Here is a 20,208-nt window from a genome sequence, read left to right as displayed (position 1 = left end):
GTTAGCTGTCGTGTTGCTCGTGTCGGGCCCATCTGTCCACCTAGTTTCACGCAAAGCTGTGCATTCAGTTTCAACAGACAGACACATCATACTTCATAACAGCATAACCTTGACAGAGGTAATAACAAGGAGCAGGTGCGTTTAACAAAGCTTCAGGTGTGACCAAAACCATGATACACTGACGGATACATTTATAAGGATAAATATCGAGTGATTGTTTGCTGAGCATTGATCTGCTTTGAAAACAAGCCAAACTAATGCCCCATATACACATTTCTTATATAAAAGGAGATGTTAAAAGACATTTTATGTACATAATTAACAAAAGAACAGCCTATAGTGTTTAGTTAAGTGGTATTAGGTGGTAACAGCATCATTAAAGAGGAATCAGATAACCATCCATTTATCACACGATGTACAGATTTAGTGCTTTTCCACTTAGTGCCTCGTGCAGATGTGACTGAATGCGTGTACGTTACAGTTCAGTTTTCCAGAGCAAATCAATCTTCTGTCTAATCCGCATGTTCGGCACACTCACCTCCATAGTGGTCAGGTTGCATCGATGGGTTCCTGCAAACCAGCCGTCAGTGGAGCACTGGTCGATATCAACATCCTGCAGATTAATGTCCACTCGCACCACACCCCTGCAAAGACAGGAGGACACCATTAACCCGGCTGTTGAAGAATTAAGTTTGTCAGCGCAAAGTGAGGGATCATTACAAGTTGTATCCTCTGAAAGTTTAGGGAAATTAAACTATATTCAGTTTCAGTGAGATGTTACATCACATCCTGAGCACAACAACAACAACTCTCCTTAGTGCTGCAGTATTTGCATTTCTGCAGAGATCACCTCGTTGGTTCAGAGAATACCACATAATGAACATTTATGATTTTCCATTAAAAACGGTCTTGTGTTTAAACATGCATGCGATTAAGTAATTAACAGAGAATAGTAAAGAGAAAAAGCCTCACATGAAATATATTCAAAAGTAGCCTATTAATAATGCATTCACCTCATAAATTATGACATACTTCTCTCCCTTACATGAGAGCACATTAGCTGCTTTTAGCCATGAAAAGTATTAATATCTGTATTGATATCGGTGATCCTGGGGGGGGGAGTCCATCCACGTACAGCACAGTCAATAAGGAGAGGTCAAGGGTCAATAAATGATCGACAAAAAGAGAAACCCTATGTTTGTATTTGTGTAGTTAAAAAGGGTAGAAATGATCATTTTCAGAGTTACAGAGTTAGAAACTGAGCACACAGACACATATATTTCTAGATTCAGTGTGACTTTCTGAGGACACGATTATATCAGACACCTATTGAAATTAAAGGTCCATAAATCAGCTTAGAAATCATAAAAAAAGACTATAACTCCAGAACTTGTTTGAGAATCATCACATTTTCTTCAGTATCAAAGTAATCCAGTGATAGATGGCTGTACATCAATGGGTACGATGCGAACAGGAACTTCTAATAGCTAATTCGGCATATTTTTCATGGTGTCAATTTGTCAAAATGTAAAACTAAAAATACAAGGCTCAAGTTGTAGCCCACAGCAAACTGACTGACTCCATGGTAACATTACACTTCCTGTTTTGACACCTATTCTGAACTATTCAAGTACACAAATGTACATTAAATTATTCTTCAAACCACACACATTACAGGCTATAAATTCCGAAAAGAATATTTATTACTGAGTGACTGTAAAAACTGTAAAACAGAAACAGAAAGAAATTCGTCAACATCTTAATCTCCTCTTTTACTGCTCGGCTGAAATTCAGCCCGACAGGGAGAAGATAAACTGTCGATAGATCACTTAACACAACAAAACACTCAGCAACGGTCGTCTTTGCTCCGTTTCGGCCAGCTGAGCCAGGCAGGAACTTCTAACAGGGCTGCTGAGGATTTGCACTTACTTAGCTGCTTAAAGCTCTATGAAGAGAAGGTCAGCGTCTCTGACTCTGAAGGTCAGTCGCTCTGATTCTGACCGTCTTTTCACTGGTGTGGCATATGGCTTTTCTATCTGACAGCTGCAGCACACAGGACAGACCAATGGCTCAATACAGTATATATGTATGTATACAACAAAAAGAAAGTATACACTTTGTTTACAAGATTTCAGACATGTGCAGTTCAACAAGAACCTCTGAACTGTCTCTTGGCGACCCCAGCCCACGTTCAGGCTTTCCCTCCTGGCAAACTTAAGAAAGTAGAAACTAGAAAATCTATACTGACTTTAAACTCTGTGGAGGACATGCTCGAGAGTTATAGCTCGGCAGGAAGGGTGTCATGACACCCAGACGATGTGCTGCAATGAAAATAAGGCATTTAATATACACATATACGCCATTTGCATAAAGAAGAACTGATGCAAAAGTTGGATCAGTGTGAATAAAACCCTTTTCCCTAACACCCACTAACACCTGGCCTTTGTCTTTAGTGTGAAAGGTTAGTCACGGGTATTTAGCGGCTCCAACTCCGATCAGCAGTGATGGAAACATGACACCCGGGTGGACGCTAATTTTAAACCCCTTTTCCGGTGCGATGCTTTGTGACCCGTAAAGAAAATATATAAATATAAAATCAACAGGGATTTGGACAATTATTGTGATTTATTAACGTACAAAACATACAATAAATATGCTCTCCTCAAAACCACCAGACTCCACAGACAAAAACAGTAATTTGATCTCCCTGATCGTCGTAAAACACACTTCATTCAAACTCGACGACAACAAAATTAAACCCATCAAAACTGTCTTTGTTAGTCTTTCCACTGTTCCAACAATCACCAACAATCACCAACGTCCGACACATCTGTGATGTTGAACGTGACACAGCAGGAAAAAAAACACAAAGGCCAGTGCAACGGCAGCGGCATACTCGCAATAGGAAATGAGTCTATCGCTTATTTTAACACTTCCTGTGTTTAAAAACCTGCATATGCACGCTAATTTTGGTGGGAAAAAGGTTTAAAATACACAGCTCTACTCCAAAGCAAACACTTGAATCCGTGCTGTAATCTGTTTAATCAGGCAAAACCTGGAGCTGCTTCACTGACAATAAACCAGTGACTGACTTTGTAATAACCTTTAACTGCCGTGATGCTTGTTTGAGCATTAACATTCACATGGGTTTTATTTTGTTAGAGGATTAACAGAGAAAAGCAGTCACTAACTTTAGCCTTCCAATTTTCTATCCTGAGCTATAGTACGGATGAATATCACCTCTGTTTCAGGGTGGATTTCCCTTTTAGTGTGTAAATTTCTACCAGTGATCACTGGCTAATAGGGCTCCTATTAGAATGCTATGAGTTTTATTATTAAAGCATTTTGCCCCCACTGCCACTTTGTTAAAGAGCTCTTAGTGGTCTCAGCCAGATATTAAAAGAGGACAATATTACCAGTTATTAAATGAACAGCCCCATTCACACCTCATTCTACTCTTCTTTCAGTTTTGATGAATGAATGAAGAGGATTTGGCACAATGCACAAATGTACTGTGCAATAGCTGTTCAGGTCCTACAGCAATCTAGGGATGGGTCATGATTTTCGATAGTTATATAAATTAGTTAGATAGTTTTAGCGACTATCATCTTGTCTTAAAAATTATATTTTCCGTTGTTTTTACCATCGCAGGCGCCGCCTGATAGTAACGTTACTACTGGTAAAACGTGTTATATTACTGAGTAGATCTGTACCAGTCACTTGTACAGTAATAATGAACTGTGAATTGCAAATTAAACAGCAAAATACAAGAAAAAAAAACATAAATGTGTGGCATGAGAATGAAAAAGTTCTACTAGAGCTATAAAGTTGTCATGATCTGCTGTCTAGTCACGTTATTTACTGTGTCAGTGAGCTGCTTTTGAGAGGAGATCATTTAAAATTAACTAATAAACTCAACAACTGCATACAAGGTCAAGTCAACGCAACTAGTCTCAGAACTTTGTCTCAATTTTCCCCATAATTAGCACCAAATTACATAGTTCTTTCAATCAAACTTCTAAGAAAATTATTAGGGAACTATGGACCCATAAAATAAAGCGTTCATGCGTTGACTCAGAAAATCTCGAAGACAGGCTCATAGTAAGTGATGCATTTAAAACCGGCAACAACATCACAAACTCAAACTTCATCAGTGGAAATGGATGCAGAACTAACTCACACTGAATCAATTTACATAATTAATTTATACATTTTTTATCTAGTATATTCCGTCTACAAGTTGTTAAATGTAAATGCCAGGACAACAAAAAGACAATGCTGATATTAGCTGGGACACCGAGGCATGTTAACACCTCGTCCCATCCACTGCTCAGTTTTGGTTTCCATAGTAACGCCTCAGTCAAACCATCTCTTGTGGTGACTTAGCTAAACATCACACCAAAACAGAAAGTGGCGGAGCTTTTTGTCAGTGTTGCTTTATCACTTTTGGGAAGAAACAGTTCCAGTTTTCTGTAATTAAAGAAGAGATGGCAGAAAGCACCGAAAACTGCAAACTGTGACACGCAGTTAAAACTCACTACTGAAACAGCAGACACACAGGTGTGATTAATAACAGTAATCACATGGCCCTGAGACTGGAGGCATGATTAGTGTTACTGGTTACACCTGTGCTTTTTCTGCTGACGTCTTACTATGTCAAAAGAATATCTTTAAATATCGACAACACAGAGATAAAAACATTTCAATACCTATTCATATTTAAACCATTACATAACACACAATCATCATCTGAGAGGCCGATATTCTGTCTCTCCATCTATCTTTCATTTTCTAGTCGTATTATGCACACACATACATGAATACTGCTGGTGTGGCATGTTCTCCAGGTGTATAAGAGCTGGTTTACTATAACCAGCTCCCAGTAGACGCCGGGCGACTGCAACGCTCTCGTTGCCTGTACTTCTGTTATTAATAACTACTGCTCCGGTCCTGCCTTGGGGCAAACTGACCTCGCTTTTTCCTCCCACTGCACTGCTGCTTGTTTTGCTGAGAAATTACCTCCGTTTCAATTCTCCTGTATGTAATAAGGGTAGGAAAGAGTCCACTGAATCACACACGGCACAAGAACAGGATGTAGGATACATCAAAATGTCTGTTTCTCTGGCAGCTCAAGCATTAACATTTTGCTTGTAAAACTGAGAGTCTATACAAAGAATACAAAGTCTGTTTTCTCCTTTTTTTCCCCATCACAATCTTCCACTTGCAACTCTCCAGGCAATCTTTAGCAGCCCAGGCAAAGTGGACATATGGCGTATAAAATAGCTTCTGAAAAAAAGAATAAAGTGTGGGGCTGAAACAGAGAACTGAAAATGCAGCACAAAGACCGGGTCGTAATTTGAGAGTGGCAACGTGAAGCAGAAGCATCTGGGTGGCCATCGAGGCCCTCGGGCATAAAGACGGGATTATCACAGAGAGCAGGAGATAGTGGTGCCCCAGGAAACAGAGTGCTCTCTCCTTTCATCCCCCATTCTTTGTGGGTCTAAAGGCCAGGACACTAAAGAGAGGAGCATCCCACCAGCAGGGGATCCAGTCTTTCTGACAGACCAGTCAGACTGTGCTAATGTTAGCCCCTGCTTTATGAAGTTAACTGTAGCTATATCTAGGTAATTGCTTACGGGCTATAAAAGGATATTCACCAAAAACATTCTCGCAATGAAGGACTCTGTGTGCCCTCTTTGTTACAAGTCAGTCTTTGATGTATTCATGAATGAATACTGAATGTCAGGCCTATATACGCTTTGAGCTGTATGTCTTTATTCAGGCCCAGAAAATGGTCTCTGAGATTGATTTACCCATTTAGACGCTCTGTACAGAACAGGAGGCTGCGGTAGAGTCTGAATTTCAAGTAATCGTGGCACAGAAGAGACACATTCATATGATTCTTGTCATAGTTAATTTCATAGTAAACCCACTGCTCTTCACAGAGAAGTGCAGTGGATGGATTAAGACTAATACCAGATCAAGCGCCGCATAAGAATCTATTCTATTAACAGCCATTATTAGCTGTCTCTCAGTGGAGACTGCAGTGTGATAACATGCAGGCTGATATGAGCAACATAGCTAATTATTTTTAGTGCTTTCCATATGCAATATCATTTACATTAACGTTTTTTTAAACGACCTAGTATGATTAACCGCTGTGCACATTCCTGAACAAAACTGTACAGCTCTTCCACATATATTTTTACATGTTTCTTATATTTTTTTTCCGATTTTCGATTGTAATTTTTTCTCTATTACATTATGTCTCTTGACTTTTGCACTGTATTGTTCCTGATGCACCAAAACACAAAGACAAATTCCTTGTAAGTTATGTGCGAACCTATTTGGCAATAAAACCAAAGAGTATAGAACATGGATGTATTAAGAGAACTGGACACAGCGTTGGAGGCGGGGCCCCGTTCATTCCTATGAGAGTTGCTCATTGGCGCATGAAGCCTAAATGGCTCTACTTCCATCTGGAAAAGTACCCGTATCTTGGCGGATCTTGGGCAAATGGGACATGCGCAGTAGCGTCCGCTCGGTCACATGACTCTGTCACGGGGTCCCAACATCACGGTCTGGGTCTCACTCACATGAACGGAGGAAGGGAAAAAACTCTGGATCCATCTATTAGTGCATTTTACAACTTTAAAAACTTAATTTTTTAAATAAGGGCTATTTAGTTGTTCGTACTGGGAATTTGATTCACTTCAAAAAAAATTATCCGTTGAGTTACAGATGTCTCCTTCCCAATGTAAGTCTATGGGGAAAAGTCTTTTTGGGCCCAATGACATCAAGTAACGGACACGAAAGTTGTAGTACCACCGTTTGGCCACTACGAAAGTTGGGATCGACCACCGGCGCACTTCCTGGGGGCTTGGTATAGAAGCAAAGAGCTAATAATGCAACCTGAACATTCATGCGAATAAAACTTATTTAAATTTGACCAGATGCCATCCAATCAAATCTCAAAAATGTATAAAAACAGTTTTCACTTGTATTAACAGAAGCTTTTACAAATCTTTTAACACAGAGCTGGACAAAACAAGGCATTTGAGGACGTTATCTTGGGCTTTGGGAAACACTGATCGACATTTTTCACCATTTTATAGACTAAACAACTAATCGATTAATCGAGAAAATAATCCGCCGATTAATTGACAATAAAAATAATCGTTAATTGCAGCCCTACAGTATATCTTCAAATCCTGCTTATAGTTGGTATACTGTATGGAATTGAGAAACAAATAAAATGTCCCATTTGTAATGTAACGTCTTTTAAATGAGTGTTAACTGTATGTGGATGAACAGTAATTGGCCATAACTACAGCAGCATATGAACATATAATATAAATGAATGACAATGTGTGAATTAATGACAAGTTAGGGACATAAATACAAATACAGAATTGTCTGCAAAGCTATTTTAAGACTTTGTGTGGCAACGTGTATGCTGACTTTATATTGTCTATATTTGCACAAGAGTGATTCGGACGTTTCTTCTGAAGTGAGAGAAATAATCTCTGACGTCTCCAGTTACACTGACGGAGAGGAGAAGCTTAAACATGATCCTTTAGCTTATCCACGTAGCCAGAAGACTTGCACGCCCAGATGAACTTGCATGCACATTTTCCCTGCCCCAGTGTCTTGACAGGAACACATTGCTGTCATTTCAGAAGGGCACAGTTCGTACATTATGTCATGGAACGATCACAATGCCAGAACCGTGCAGCCCTCCCGAGGAAAAATGTCTCTTATGTGATGGAAATGCATTAAGCTGACAGGACGGGCAGAAGCTAATGTGAGTGTAGCCGCTGGGCAGGATGCTGCTTGTCTACCAGCGTTTTCACTGCGACCTGGGTCATTTTATTGAGTTCTGTCGCTGGTAATCAAAAAAAGACACTGCGCCCGTGGCGAGGCGGCTGTCACAGAAAGCGAATAAAGACTTTTTTTTATATTTTATTTTTTAGAGCTGGCACTTCTGGACTCTTGACACTCTTGTCATTAAAAGCACTCCTCTGAAGACCAAACACAGAGTCGCTGCTGACAAAGGAAACCTGACAGGAGAGTGTTGGCTGACTGATCGACTGTAGTTGGTGACAAGCTAGAATTAAATAGTTTAATTCTGAATTAAAACTAATGATGGCTTTTAATAAACAACACTTTATCCTTGGTATTTACACCCTTATCATCCTGTAATTTCTTTAAAATTGGTAACTTCAACATCTTACAATTCTACAGGGCTACAACTAATTAATATTTTCATCATTGATTAATCTGGCGATTATTTTCTCGATTAATTTGGTCTATAAAATGTCAGAAAATAGTGAAAAATGTCATTTAAACGTCTTCATTTGTCAGTCCAAAACCCAAACATATTCACTTTTATACGATATAAAACAGAGAAAAGCAAGAAATCTCCATATTTGAAAGGCTGAAAACAGCATATTTCTATATAATCAGACTTCTTTTTGCAACCAGAGGAGTCGCCCCCTGCTGGCTATTAGAAAGAATGCAAGTTTAAGGCATTTCAGCATTTTCAGAACCAGAGGTAGCGCACTTTCAGGAGTAAATGGTCCCAATAGTCCAATATAGTATTAGCCCTTCTAAGGACCTGCCTGTTATAAATGCCATTTTTTTGTCTTGCAAATAAATGTAAAAAACCTGAATTTCTTTTCCAACCCAACAAAGCGCCCTGTTGTCCACTCTGAGGCCTCCTCCATAATCTGTACTCCAGATTAGTGAAGGATAAACCTTCTGTAACAATATTACAGATGTATAATCCTTTGAGAGGAATTACATCACCATAATAGTATTAAAATCTACTGAGATTATTCCCATCATTAGCAGTATTATTAGGAAAACAATATCTCCTTACAGCGAGCCGGAGAGGCTGATGGTTGGTTGACATTTACTGGCTGAAGGCATCGTATTGACAGGCCGCCTCACTGAGCAGCGGAGTCCCAGTGACGTCAGCAGTGGGAGATGGAGCACCTTGGGATCTTTAACCCACGCTTGCTTCAGGTTCAGTGGAAAGTCTACAAGGTTAGAGTCATTCCAGGTGCACTTTATGATTTCTTACTATCGGGTAAGAAAGCTTCCTGCTCTGAAATACTTGCTCCGCTGATTTTCCTCTTGGATGCAGTTTTTTTTGCTCTCTTTCATCTTACCATCATATATTACCGTGTTTAGCCCCGGGAATTGTGGGATTTCCTTCCTATTTGTTTCTGGAAGGTGTCCATCTAAGCAGATGCTGCTGCCGGCTCCTCCAGGAGCTCGAGGCCTCCCGCTCTGTTAGACGGCAGGGCGTCCCACAGCAGTCAGGCTGTCCACACTTTACTTGTGCAGCAAAAATGAGGCGCTAAGCCAAGCGTAAATGAAGACGATGCTGCCACCTAATTAGAACCTAGGGTGAATTAGCCTAATGTAGGACATTTTTTGCATTTCAGATTTCTGGAATATATTGTGATATGAAACCAATACATGAAATTCACACCCAGTACCACTCTGAAATCCCCAGAATGTGTCCTAATCAAACCAAAAAAAGAAAAATGCAGATATCACGAAACCTACTACGCTGTAAAATTGAAAATGAAACTTAAAAGCAACACATTCTAACATGTAAAACTGAATGAAACGTCACATTTTGAACACAAACAAAAATACATCTTTAGGTTTAGGCAATACAACTACAACTTCTTTAGGTTAAGGCAACAAAACTACAACTTTTATAGGTTAAGGTAAAAAAAAAAAAGGTTAGGTTTAGGCAATAAAACTACAACTTCTTTAGGTTTAGGCAACAAAACTACATCTTCTATAGGTTTAGGCAACAAAACTACAACTTCTATAGGTTAAGGTAAAAAAACTACAACTTCTATAGGTTAAGGTAAAAAAAAAAAAGGTTAGGTTTAGGCAATAAAACTACAACTTCTTTAGGTTTAGGCAATAAAACTACATCTTCTATAGGTTTAGGCAACAAAACTACAACTTCTTTAGGTTTAGGAAAAAAACAAAACACTCAGCACTCTAATGCCAAGTTTTCTCAGATAAATCTTTATTTCCTAATGTGGGACAGTCATGTCTGAAATGTGGAACATTGAAAAGTCTGTTAAAAGGCATAAAAATCACCTTAATTAATGTAGGAAACACTCAAGGCTAAATCTGCAATCCCATGTTCAGTAATTTTACCACTTACAATGTGATAGGCTTATGTGTGTGGATGTTACATGGAGAATGGAACAACCTCAAACAAACAATAAGACTATAAATAATAATTAATTAATAAATAAAGAATAATGAATAAAGACTATAATAGTTTTGAAGCATTTGTGCATATTAGAAAGACATTAAATATCAATAGTTTTATCGACTTTTATTTGTTTGAGGAACATCTACACCCACTGGAGCTTAGGTGTCCCACTTTACAGCAACTCACCCTATTTGGCCTTTAGAGAAATGTGCTGAAATGTGTTTGTTTTTACTTTTTTAGATAGTTCCAACTAGTTTGTCTTATTATACTGCTGCTTGAGCTTCAAAGCAATTAAGGTATGTGTTGTGAAAGGTGAGTTTGAAGTGTTCACCTAACACATGCACCACCTCCCTCTTCTCTGTATTCCCACTTTGTGTGTTTGCTCGAACTACTTTTGCATTTGTGTAGTTACAAGTGTGTGTCTGAAGTCAGAGTGATCTGCCAATTAGGACGGCTCGTATCATCCTGAGGAATGTCTCAACCTCCAACAATAGCACACACACACACACACAGAGAGTTACACACTGCACGGTTGAAAACAGCCCGTCGTCTCTGTGTGGTCTAAGCTGCCTCCCCTGAGCCTGGAGTGCAGCTGAAGAGACAGACGGGAAGAGAAGAGATGAAGTGTGAGAGGTGCGATTTCTTACACCTTCACAGAAACAACAGGTCGATCCATCACAAACACATGTCCACACACTCCTGCTCTAACAAGTCGCATTTAGCACCTGCGTGCTCAACAAACAAACAACTTTTTATGCATTTCCATATTCCAAATGCATAAACAACAAGTCACCTTGCTGCATGCAGCAGCATCATCACGTCAAACAGGAAGTGACTGAAGCATTAAAAAGGCTGGAATCAAGATGGCCCATGCAGGCTTGTTGTTCTACATCTTTCATTATTAATTCATTGTTGTATTGATTGTGTATTCATCTGGAGGGGAAGCGGAGGAGAGCTGATGTCTGAGGCGGCTATATTATCCCCTCCTCTCCTGTTTCTTATCTGGCAGGTTGCTGAGGCGCAGGGATGAGGATGAGCCGCTCGCTACTTTGATATGAGCGTCTGAAAGATGACAAACTAAGAGAGGGGATGACGCATGGCGAAAAGGACACCAGAAGGTGAAACAAATGTTTTTTGTGGCCTGAAATATTCCTCTATTTATTACTTATATAACCTATCCTAACCATAACCATTCGAGGTCGATGCCTAACCTTAACCATCTTGCTAACGTTTTGCAATTTGCATGTTACCTTTTAGCCACGGCCATCTATTTTGCAAGGGCACTGTCGCTGCGTCCTGTGCTTAGCGCCGCCCAAGACAATTGTGATTGGTTTAAAGAAATACAAACAAGCCAGAGTGTATATAGCGCTGTGGACTAGGTCTGGCTTTGCACAATTCTCATACAATGGTTTGTATGATATCTTACAAAAAGTTATTCCTCATTTTCATCTTCATTGTGCGTTTTCCTACGAATGTCAAGTTCCGCTCGTTAACTTACATGCATACAGTCTTCTCAAAATAAACTTCCGTCTTCACAGGAAACAACTTGGTTAGGTTTAGGCATCAAAACTACTTAGTTAGGTTTAGGAAAAGATCGTGGTTTGGGTTAAAATAACTACAGAAGTGGCATTACTTAAATGCGGAAGTGACGTGGCAAATGAATCAACGTTGACTTCTGGTTTCACACGGGACACAAACACCAGTCTCCTGGGTGAAAGTTCTGTATTTTTTGACCGTCCCATCCACTCCGACCTCTGGCGTTTGTCGCTCTTTATACTTCCTGGTTAACAATTACATACCAATTAATTTCATGGGATTTTACAGTGCATTACTTTTCGTAGGTATAGCTACGAACATGTATGAGAACAGCCTGCTATACGATCCTACTGGGCGCTAAATATGAAGCGACAACTAGCAGCTTTGTTATCTTAGCTTAGCATAAAGACTGGAAACGGGAAAATGTCAAATATATTCCATGAAATACTTGCATTGGTCTAAATTGTGCAGAGTAATAGTTCTATAAGCACCTCCAGCTGCACAGTAATGTTACAAGGAGTGATGATAATATGGAAATGTCCTTATTTTGATCGGTGCTGCACTCAACGTTTCCCCCTGTGTAAGGAAAACAGATTCATGAATGGATGTTGCTCTCCTGCTCCTTGAAGCGCAGCGGGATGTTTCTTTTAGTGCCGCTGAACAGAAAACTCTCCAGGGACATTAAACAATACCAAACGCCCACGCATGTCACACCTTCCATCTCATGGAGGAGGCCTCGAATATGGGGGGGGGAGATGGACAACAGAACAACTCCTTTGGCGTCATGGATGGAACACATTATTTAGAGAAATCTGCAACTATCCAACCAAATATGAGAAAATTCGGCTCCACAGATAAACTGGAGTTCTGACTGTTCATCATGAGTGTTCAGGCTGTTATCAGATTGCTTCAGTAGGAGAGTGTGAAGCTGCTCTGAGAGGCTTTAGTCTGGGATAACACCAGGTAGCTGATAGCCTATTATAGTATAATCACTGCAGGTTTTCACTCATTTGCAATCTGCCTGTGAGCGACTCGAGTGTATCAATTAAAGATTCATCGAAGGCGGTGCACACACACACACACACAACTAGTGATCTGGATTAAATATTCATTGGGGAAGATGTTGGTCAGGATCATAAAGGAGCCTTAACACTTGCAGCACATACCAGGACTAAACGTGGCCCATTACACAAGCAGGCTGCAGCAGGGGTGGCTTCAGGACATGGAAAACATCTGACATATTTCTTTATCTGCTGATGATTTTAGCAGATCGACCAAAAAGAAAAGGGCACATTTTTCTGAGTGTAGTAAAGCAGCCGAGCAAGTTTTTTTTTGAAAAATGAATTAGGGCCTGTAGCCAGAGGTTTCCACCACTGCTACATCCAGTAACATCCAGAGTTATTTTTAGCATCCGCCGCCTTGTCAGACTGGAGGAGAGAAGAAAACCCCCCTTGGTGTAACAGGGGGAGGCCGGTGGGAGGCTGCGGTATGTTTGGGGAGGAAAGAGAGGCTGGGCTATTGCATTATTGCATGATGGGAGATGTAGGGATGGCATCTGAACTCACCTTTAGGTTGGCATACATCTTTCTCAAATATAGTTTTATAAGTAATCCAAGAATAATTTTAATTACAATTTGCTATGCCAGCTTTTCTATTTATAGGCTACTGGTTTCAACCTGCATGTTAGCTTGGGTTTTCTCCGGGTACTCAGGTTTCCTCCCACAGTCCAAAGACATGCAGGTTAATTGTTGACTCTAAATTGAATGTGAGTGTGAATCTGTCTCTATGTCAGTTTTATAAGTAATTTAATTTTAATGACAATTTGCCGAGCTTGTTGTTTACCAGCTTTTCTATTTATAGGCTACTGGTTTTACCCTGCATGTGTTAGCGTGGGTTTTCTCCGGGTACTCAGGTTTCCTCCCACAGTCCAAAGACATGCAGGTTAGTTGTTGACTCTAAATTGATTGTGAGTGTGAATCTGTCTCTATGTGTCAGCTCTGTGATGGTCTGGAGACATGTCCAGGGTGTACCCGCCTTCGCCCCAATGTCAGCTGGCATCAGCTCCAGCCCCTCTGTGACCCCAAAATGGGATATTGGTAAATGGATGGTAAATGGACTTACATTTATATAGCGCTTTTCTAGTCTTCCGACCACTCAAAGCGCTTTACACTACATGTCAGTATTCACCCATTCACACACACATTCATACACTGATGGTAGAGGCTGCTAAGGTGCCAACTTTGCCCATCAGGATCTAATCTAAATACTCATTCACAGCAAATTCAGGAGAATTTGGGGTTAAGTGTCTTGCTCAAGGACACATCGACATGTGACCCGGAGCAGCCGGGGATCGAACCACCGACCTTCCGATTGGTGGACAACCTGCTCTATCTTCTGAGCCACAGCCGCCCCAGATATTACAGATAATGGATGGATGGTTGAATGGATAGATGGATGGATAGATGGATGGGTGGATGGATGGATGGATGGATGGATGGATGGATAGATGGATGGATGAATGGATGGATGGAGAGATGGATGGATGAATGGATGGATGAATGAATGGATGGATGGATGGATGGATAGATGGATGGATGGTTTGTGCCTACCTGAATTCAGGAGCCAGGTTGGGCTTCAGGCCATAGAAAGCAGCTGATAAGGTCAGAAGCCAACGGGGGACAAAATTCCCATTGTCACACTCCAGGTAGGGCGCAGACCATTTGACATGCGTCTTGTCCGGGATAAAACTCTCTCCTCTCTTTAAAGAATTGTCCACTGATGTGAAATCTTGGCTCAGCACCCTCTTATGGAAACTGGGCTTCTTCTTCCTGTCTCTGAAATCATGGTACCACTCTGTGTCCACCGTGCGGTTGTGCAGATGGTGGTGGACCACGCTTGAGAGGTCTTGGAGGACTATCTCCCCACCGGCCCTGGTGGCTTGGAGGAGCACCGAGGGCCCCTCCACAGTGGGATCCTCGATGAAAGTGACCACGGCCCGGTGGATCTTTGCATCTCCCTCCAGGATGCTCCTCACTAAAGCATGGTACCACTCTATATCTCTCCGGAGACTCTGCTCCCTGGACCTGTTGGCTTGCAGGATCATGTTGAGGAAGTTGGTGGCGTGCAGCACCGTGTCCAGCACGCTGCTCATGGAGGAGAGGTGTTGTGACCTTCCCTGCAGAGAGGTGAGCTCGTACCTCCTGGAGCAGTTGGCGTGCTTCAAGGTGGTGGAGTCGCCAGTGTGGAGGAAAGCATTGACCACTCTGGGGAGATGCTCCTCTATCTTCTGCGTCGTCTCCCCGGGTGATGCTGGAGGAGGATGCTGAGGCGCTCGGAGATGCTGCAGCTGCAGACGGTGCGTCTGAGCGTCTCTCGCATCTTCCCAGTGCGCGTATTTATGGTTCGATGCGAGCACAAATCCAACATGCAGCAGCAACGACAGCCAGAAAACAGCCATCTCCTTTCCAGAAAACGCGTGCAAAGATATTTGGAATGGCACAGTGTCGTTGGGCGTGATGTAAAAAAAAAAAAAAATGTGCCAAATTGCTCAGCTAAACCATGGCTTCACCACTTGTAGGATATTCTTGCATGCTCCACGCCTCTTGATCTTGCAAATCCAGAAAGCTTAGGAGGGGGGAAACGTGAGGAACCCCCTCTCTGTCTTCACTAAATCCCTTCTTCTTCCTTACAGATGCCTCATCCTCATCCAGCTTGTTGATGTGGAGGATCCGCTTGCAGCTGTTTCCTCCCACCTCTCTCTCTCTCTCTCTCTCTCTCTCTCTCTCTCTCTCTCTCTCTCTCTCTCTCCAGACTGTCTTGTCTTTGCTGTGCGTCGGACTCTCTGAGTGCAGCTACATAGACTGGATCAAACCGAGGAGAAAGGGAGGGGTAAAAGAAGGAGGCAGGTTATTATTATTATATTTATATATATATTTTTAGGAGGCACAGAGTCAGGGAGCTTTCTCACTTGCATGGCACTCCGCCCTCTTCCGACCACATCGAGCATTATTAAGAAGTAGGTAGGCCTATACCGAGACACATTAAAGCCCGTCTTCTCCATCATCTCATAGGAGCTCCAGGAGCAGCAGCGACGCGCGTCTTTGGCCGCAGCGTCTGTCAATCACTGAGCAGCGTTCGGTGGAGCGGTGAGGGAGCTGTCCGGTGCTGAAACACTGAAACACATGAAGTCAGACTCGGTTGGTTTTTATCAAAATTAAGCATTTAATTTAGATTGATTCATTGAGATTTGTTCTCACTTTGGCATTCAAGAGAATTTTATTTATTTTATTTATTTTATTTATTTATTATTATTATTATTATTATTATTATTATTATTATTATTATTATTATTATTATTAATATTATGATTATTATTATTAGTATTATTAGTATTATTATTATTATTCACTTTGGCATTCAAGATAATTTATTTATTTATTTAATTTGTCTTATTATTATTATTATTGTTATTATTATTATTATTGAAAACCAAATTCACTGATGTTAAAAGCAGCAGAGAAAATATGCATTAAATATTATTATATATTCAGTTTATTTTATTCTATTCTATTTATTTATTGTATTTGTATTATTATTATTGTTATTATTATTATTATTATTATTATTATTATTATTATTATTATTATAAGATTATAAGAATATGCATTATATATTATTATATATACAGTTTATTTTATTCTAGTCTATTTATTTATTTTATTTGTATTACTATTATTGTTATTATTATTATTATTATTATTATTATTATTATTATTATTGCATATATTCATTTTTATTTTTATTTTATTTATAATTCTTCTTTATTTTTATTTTTGCTTTGTTTTATGTTAATATTTTTGGGGGCCAATAGTGCCATTATTTTGAAATTTAGCATTAATTATTAAAAATGTTTTTTTGCCAACTATAAATGACTCCAAATCCAAATGTTGAATGATGGGTGAGGGGTGGGTTAAGTTGTAAAACAATTTTTAAAATATTGAAAAAACAAAATCACTGATGTTAAAAGCAACAGAGAAAATATGCATTATATATTATTATATTGTCAGTTTATTTTATTCTATTCTATTCTATTTATTTATTTTTGTATTTTTTTAAATTTTTTATTTTGTTTTCTCTTAATGTCCTTTGGGGCTTATAGTGCCGATGGCATTTAGCCTTAATAATTATATTGTTTTCCAAATATAAATACCTCCAAATCCCAATGTTGAATGATGGGTGATCCATAACCCTATGGATAAACTTGACCTCAAGTATTGTTGTTTTTTTAATCATTGTTATATATATATATATATATATATCCAACACACTATATATATATATATATATCCAACACACTATATATATACATATATATATATATATATAATATTAGAATAATATTATATTATATATATAATTTAAATACAATTTAAAAATATTGAAAAACCAAATTGACATTTCGTCAAATACTGTAAAAAGTTCAGAAGCAAACTTCATAGATGTCCTTAGGGCTTCTCCGCCTACACTGCACCAAGCAAACTGTAACATAGAAAAAAGATGCTTCTTTGTAATCCGTAACCGTACTGCTGCTTTTAGTTTAAGATGAAACTGGGCAACCATTTCTCCAAACCTACAGGGCCTATTTGTGGGAATTCAGTCATGCCTCCCCTTCAACCTGGACATGTCTCTAATCAATAAACTAATTTATAGTTGAAGCAGGCTGTTGCTCCTTCACGTGTTCGCTAAGCACAGCACGCTGAAGGATCTGGGTTTCATTAGCAGCAGTCTGTCCACCAATCTATTTCTCTACCACGTTACCAATCTATCAGTCTCTCTCTTTCGTATGAGTTCAAGCTCCAAGGTTACTCTCTCTCGGTCTCTCCTGGGTGTAGGGGCATGTCACGTCACGCTGTGTGGGCTGCAGGCATCTCGTCCTGGAAGGAGGGCGAGGAAGACAGGCGTGACGGAGGGTGACAGAGCTGAGAGTCAACCTACGTGCTGCGAGGGCCACCGGGGATGCTGGGAGTTGGAACCTGAAGACCTCCTGGATTTCTTGACCAACAGCTGCATCCAAGAGGCTGCTTGCTCGCCCTATCTCGAAATCTTGATATCTGCAAGCAAAAAGCCTGAGACAGGAAATCCAGCAGCTGCCATCAATGCACCACTGTAGAGGAAATAATTGGGAAAGCTTGATCCTCTACAGCTGTATGGTCAGTATATCAAAATATGTTTTTAATTTAGTGAATCTGCTTTTCGTTCTCTTTCCATTTAGATGTTGGTGCGGACCGATATGCTGCAGAGAGGGAAATTAAAGCAATACAAAAAAAAAGTCCTAAAACATCAGTCATGGTGATGATGACAGTGATGAAGGTGGATTTAGCACCTTCTTCGGAGGTGTGAACCATCTGCATGGACAGTGGGTTCTTAATGTTAATGTGCTGCCAGTTGGAGACGTACGAAATGTCATCAACACCAATTCCTGGAATTGAGAAATTGCAGCTTAATTACGTGCCGTTTTGAATAATGTGACATTTGAAAAGTATGACTACCTAAAGGGAAAATCTGCTTTTTTTCCTGCTCCATATGACAGGTTTGATACCTGGTATTGTAGAAGATCTGAGCTGTGAGGTTTGTGAATGGTGCATGTTCAAATGACTTTTGTATATGCAGTGTATATACCCAATTTTAATCCTTTGCCAATCTTATTTATAATACACATCAATCATCCAACCCAATCTCATGGGAAGGTGTATAAATAGCACAACATTACAAGGACATGAGAACACATTTTAGTATTTTCACATGTCATTTTTACCCCCAGGAAGAGCTGGAAAACGTGCTGGGGAGAGGGATGTCTGGAATTCCCTGCTAAGCCTGCTGCCTCCGCGACTCGGCCCCGGATAAGCGGAAGAAAATGAATGGATGGATAGATGGATTTGTATGCCATGCAACAAAACTACGGTAACGGACGCAGTTACGTTTAGGCAATAAAACCACTTAGTTAGGTTTAGGAGAAACATCATAGTGGGCTTAAAATATGTACAGAAACAACGTAACAGAAGTACAGGAAACATGTCACAAACATCACTAAAAAACACGTCACTAACGTAACTTAAAAATAACTCAACAACACTTTGTCAATACAGACTACAAATGACATGCAAAAAGAAAGAACAAAATTCTTATTGCATGCAAAATGACTTGTGAATTACCGTGTCATTCATACACTATTTAGTGCGACTGGGTTGAGTCATCATTGTGACATTGAAGTGTTTCATTCCACCACCATGTGAAGAAAACAAATGACTGGACAACAATCAGTTGTTAATGCTGCCTATGAAAGAAAAGCCACTCAGAAATAAAATGAAACCTTTTTTATTATATAGTCTGTCAGAGGCTAGTTGAGGATTTCGCAGCACACTGATGAGCTCCACTAATTATACATTTTGATATAACTCTATCAATAAGGGGCATTGCATTTTAATCAATGTCACTAGCCTTGCAGCATGGCCTATAAACGTCTCTTGTATTCTTGTTTTGGGGCTTCTGTAGCTCAGTGGGTAGAGAGGGTTGTCCTTTAACCGCAAGGATGGCAGTTCAATCCCCGGCTCCTACTGTCTGCATGTTAAAGTGTCCTTGAGCGATACACAAGTTTCACAAGGGATTAAATGCAGAGGTCAAATTTCAGGTACAGTATGTACCTGTATGTATTTAATGATGGTAATAAAGTGTAAAGTTTAAGTATTGCTGGAATGAGTGTGTTGGAACAGCTGTTTTTTTAATGTCAGCTTCTATGCAACAGTACAAAGTACGCAAACAATTCAATAAGAAACAGAAGACTTTATTGTCATATATAAAATGGTAAAATAGTGAACACCTCCAGTGGAATTTATGGTTATTTAAACCTAAAGTTTGATCAACTATGGTTACATTATATAGCATTGAATACAAAGATAGCTATGTACAAAATCATTGAAAATCTTCATCTAAACGACCATTAAGTTAAGAAAAAGACAACAAAATGAATAACTTAGAAAATATAATACACCTTAACTTATACATGGTCTTCCATAAATATGTTGGGGGAAATATCACTGAATTAGAAAGGTTCTTTTTCATTTAAAGGATACATACATCCAGATTCTTTTTAAAACAACATTCAAAAACTGGAAACATTTTGCTTTAAAGGTGCAGTGTGTACGATTTGGCGGCATCTGGTGGTGAGGTTGCAGATTGCAACCAACTGAAACTTCTTCCGTGAAAACATGAATAATATAATACTTTATATTATTTAATATTATATTCTATTTCTGTCAATAAATCCTCCTAAATGTTACACACTGTTCATTTAACAAATGATTTAAACTGACTTCTACGGTCTGTTATTTATTTATAGCAGAACGTTGCTGTGGGAGCAGTTC

General features: G+C 39.6%; 1 protein-coding gene across 2 annotated transcripts in view; it reads right to left on the bottom strand.

The window, feature by feature from the left end:
- Positions 1 to 15,616, bottom strand: part of gpr158a (G protein-coupled receptor 158a) — a 77,463-nt gene extending 61,847 nt beyond the window's left edge. For both annotated transcript variants that reach the window (XM_037757255.1, XM_037757256.1), the window contains exons 1-2: positions 14,398 to 15,616; positions 539 to 644 (exon numbers count right to left, since the gene is read on the bottom strand). In XM_037757255.1, the coding sequence (XP_037613183.1) occupies positions 539 to 644; positions 14,398 to 15,245 (954 nt within the window). In that variant the 5' untranslated portion in view covers positions 15,246 to 15,616. The remainder of the gene's footprint in view (positions 1 to 538; positions 645 to 14,397) is intronic.
- Between the last annotated feature and the right edge of the window lie 4,592 nt (positions 15,617 to 20,208).

Source organism: Sebastes umbrosus, chromosome 21 (genome assembly GCF_015220745.1).
Source record: "Sebastes umbrosus isolate fSebUmb1 chromosome 21, fSebUmb1.pri, whole genome shotgun sequence".
Taxonomy (NCBI): domain Eukaryota; kingdom Metazoa; phylum Chordata; class Actinopteri; order Perciformes; family Sebastidae; genus Sebastes; species Sebastes umbrosus.
Note: the sequence above shows the minus strand (reverse complement) of the source record. Positions and strands in the feature narration are given on the sequence as shown.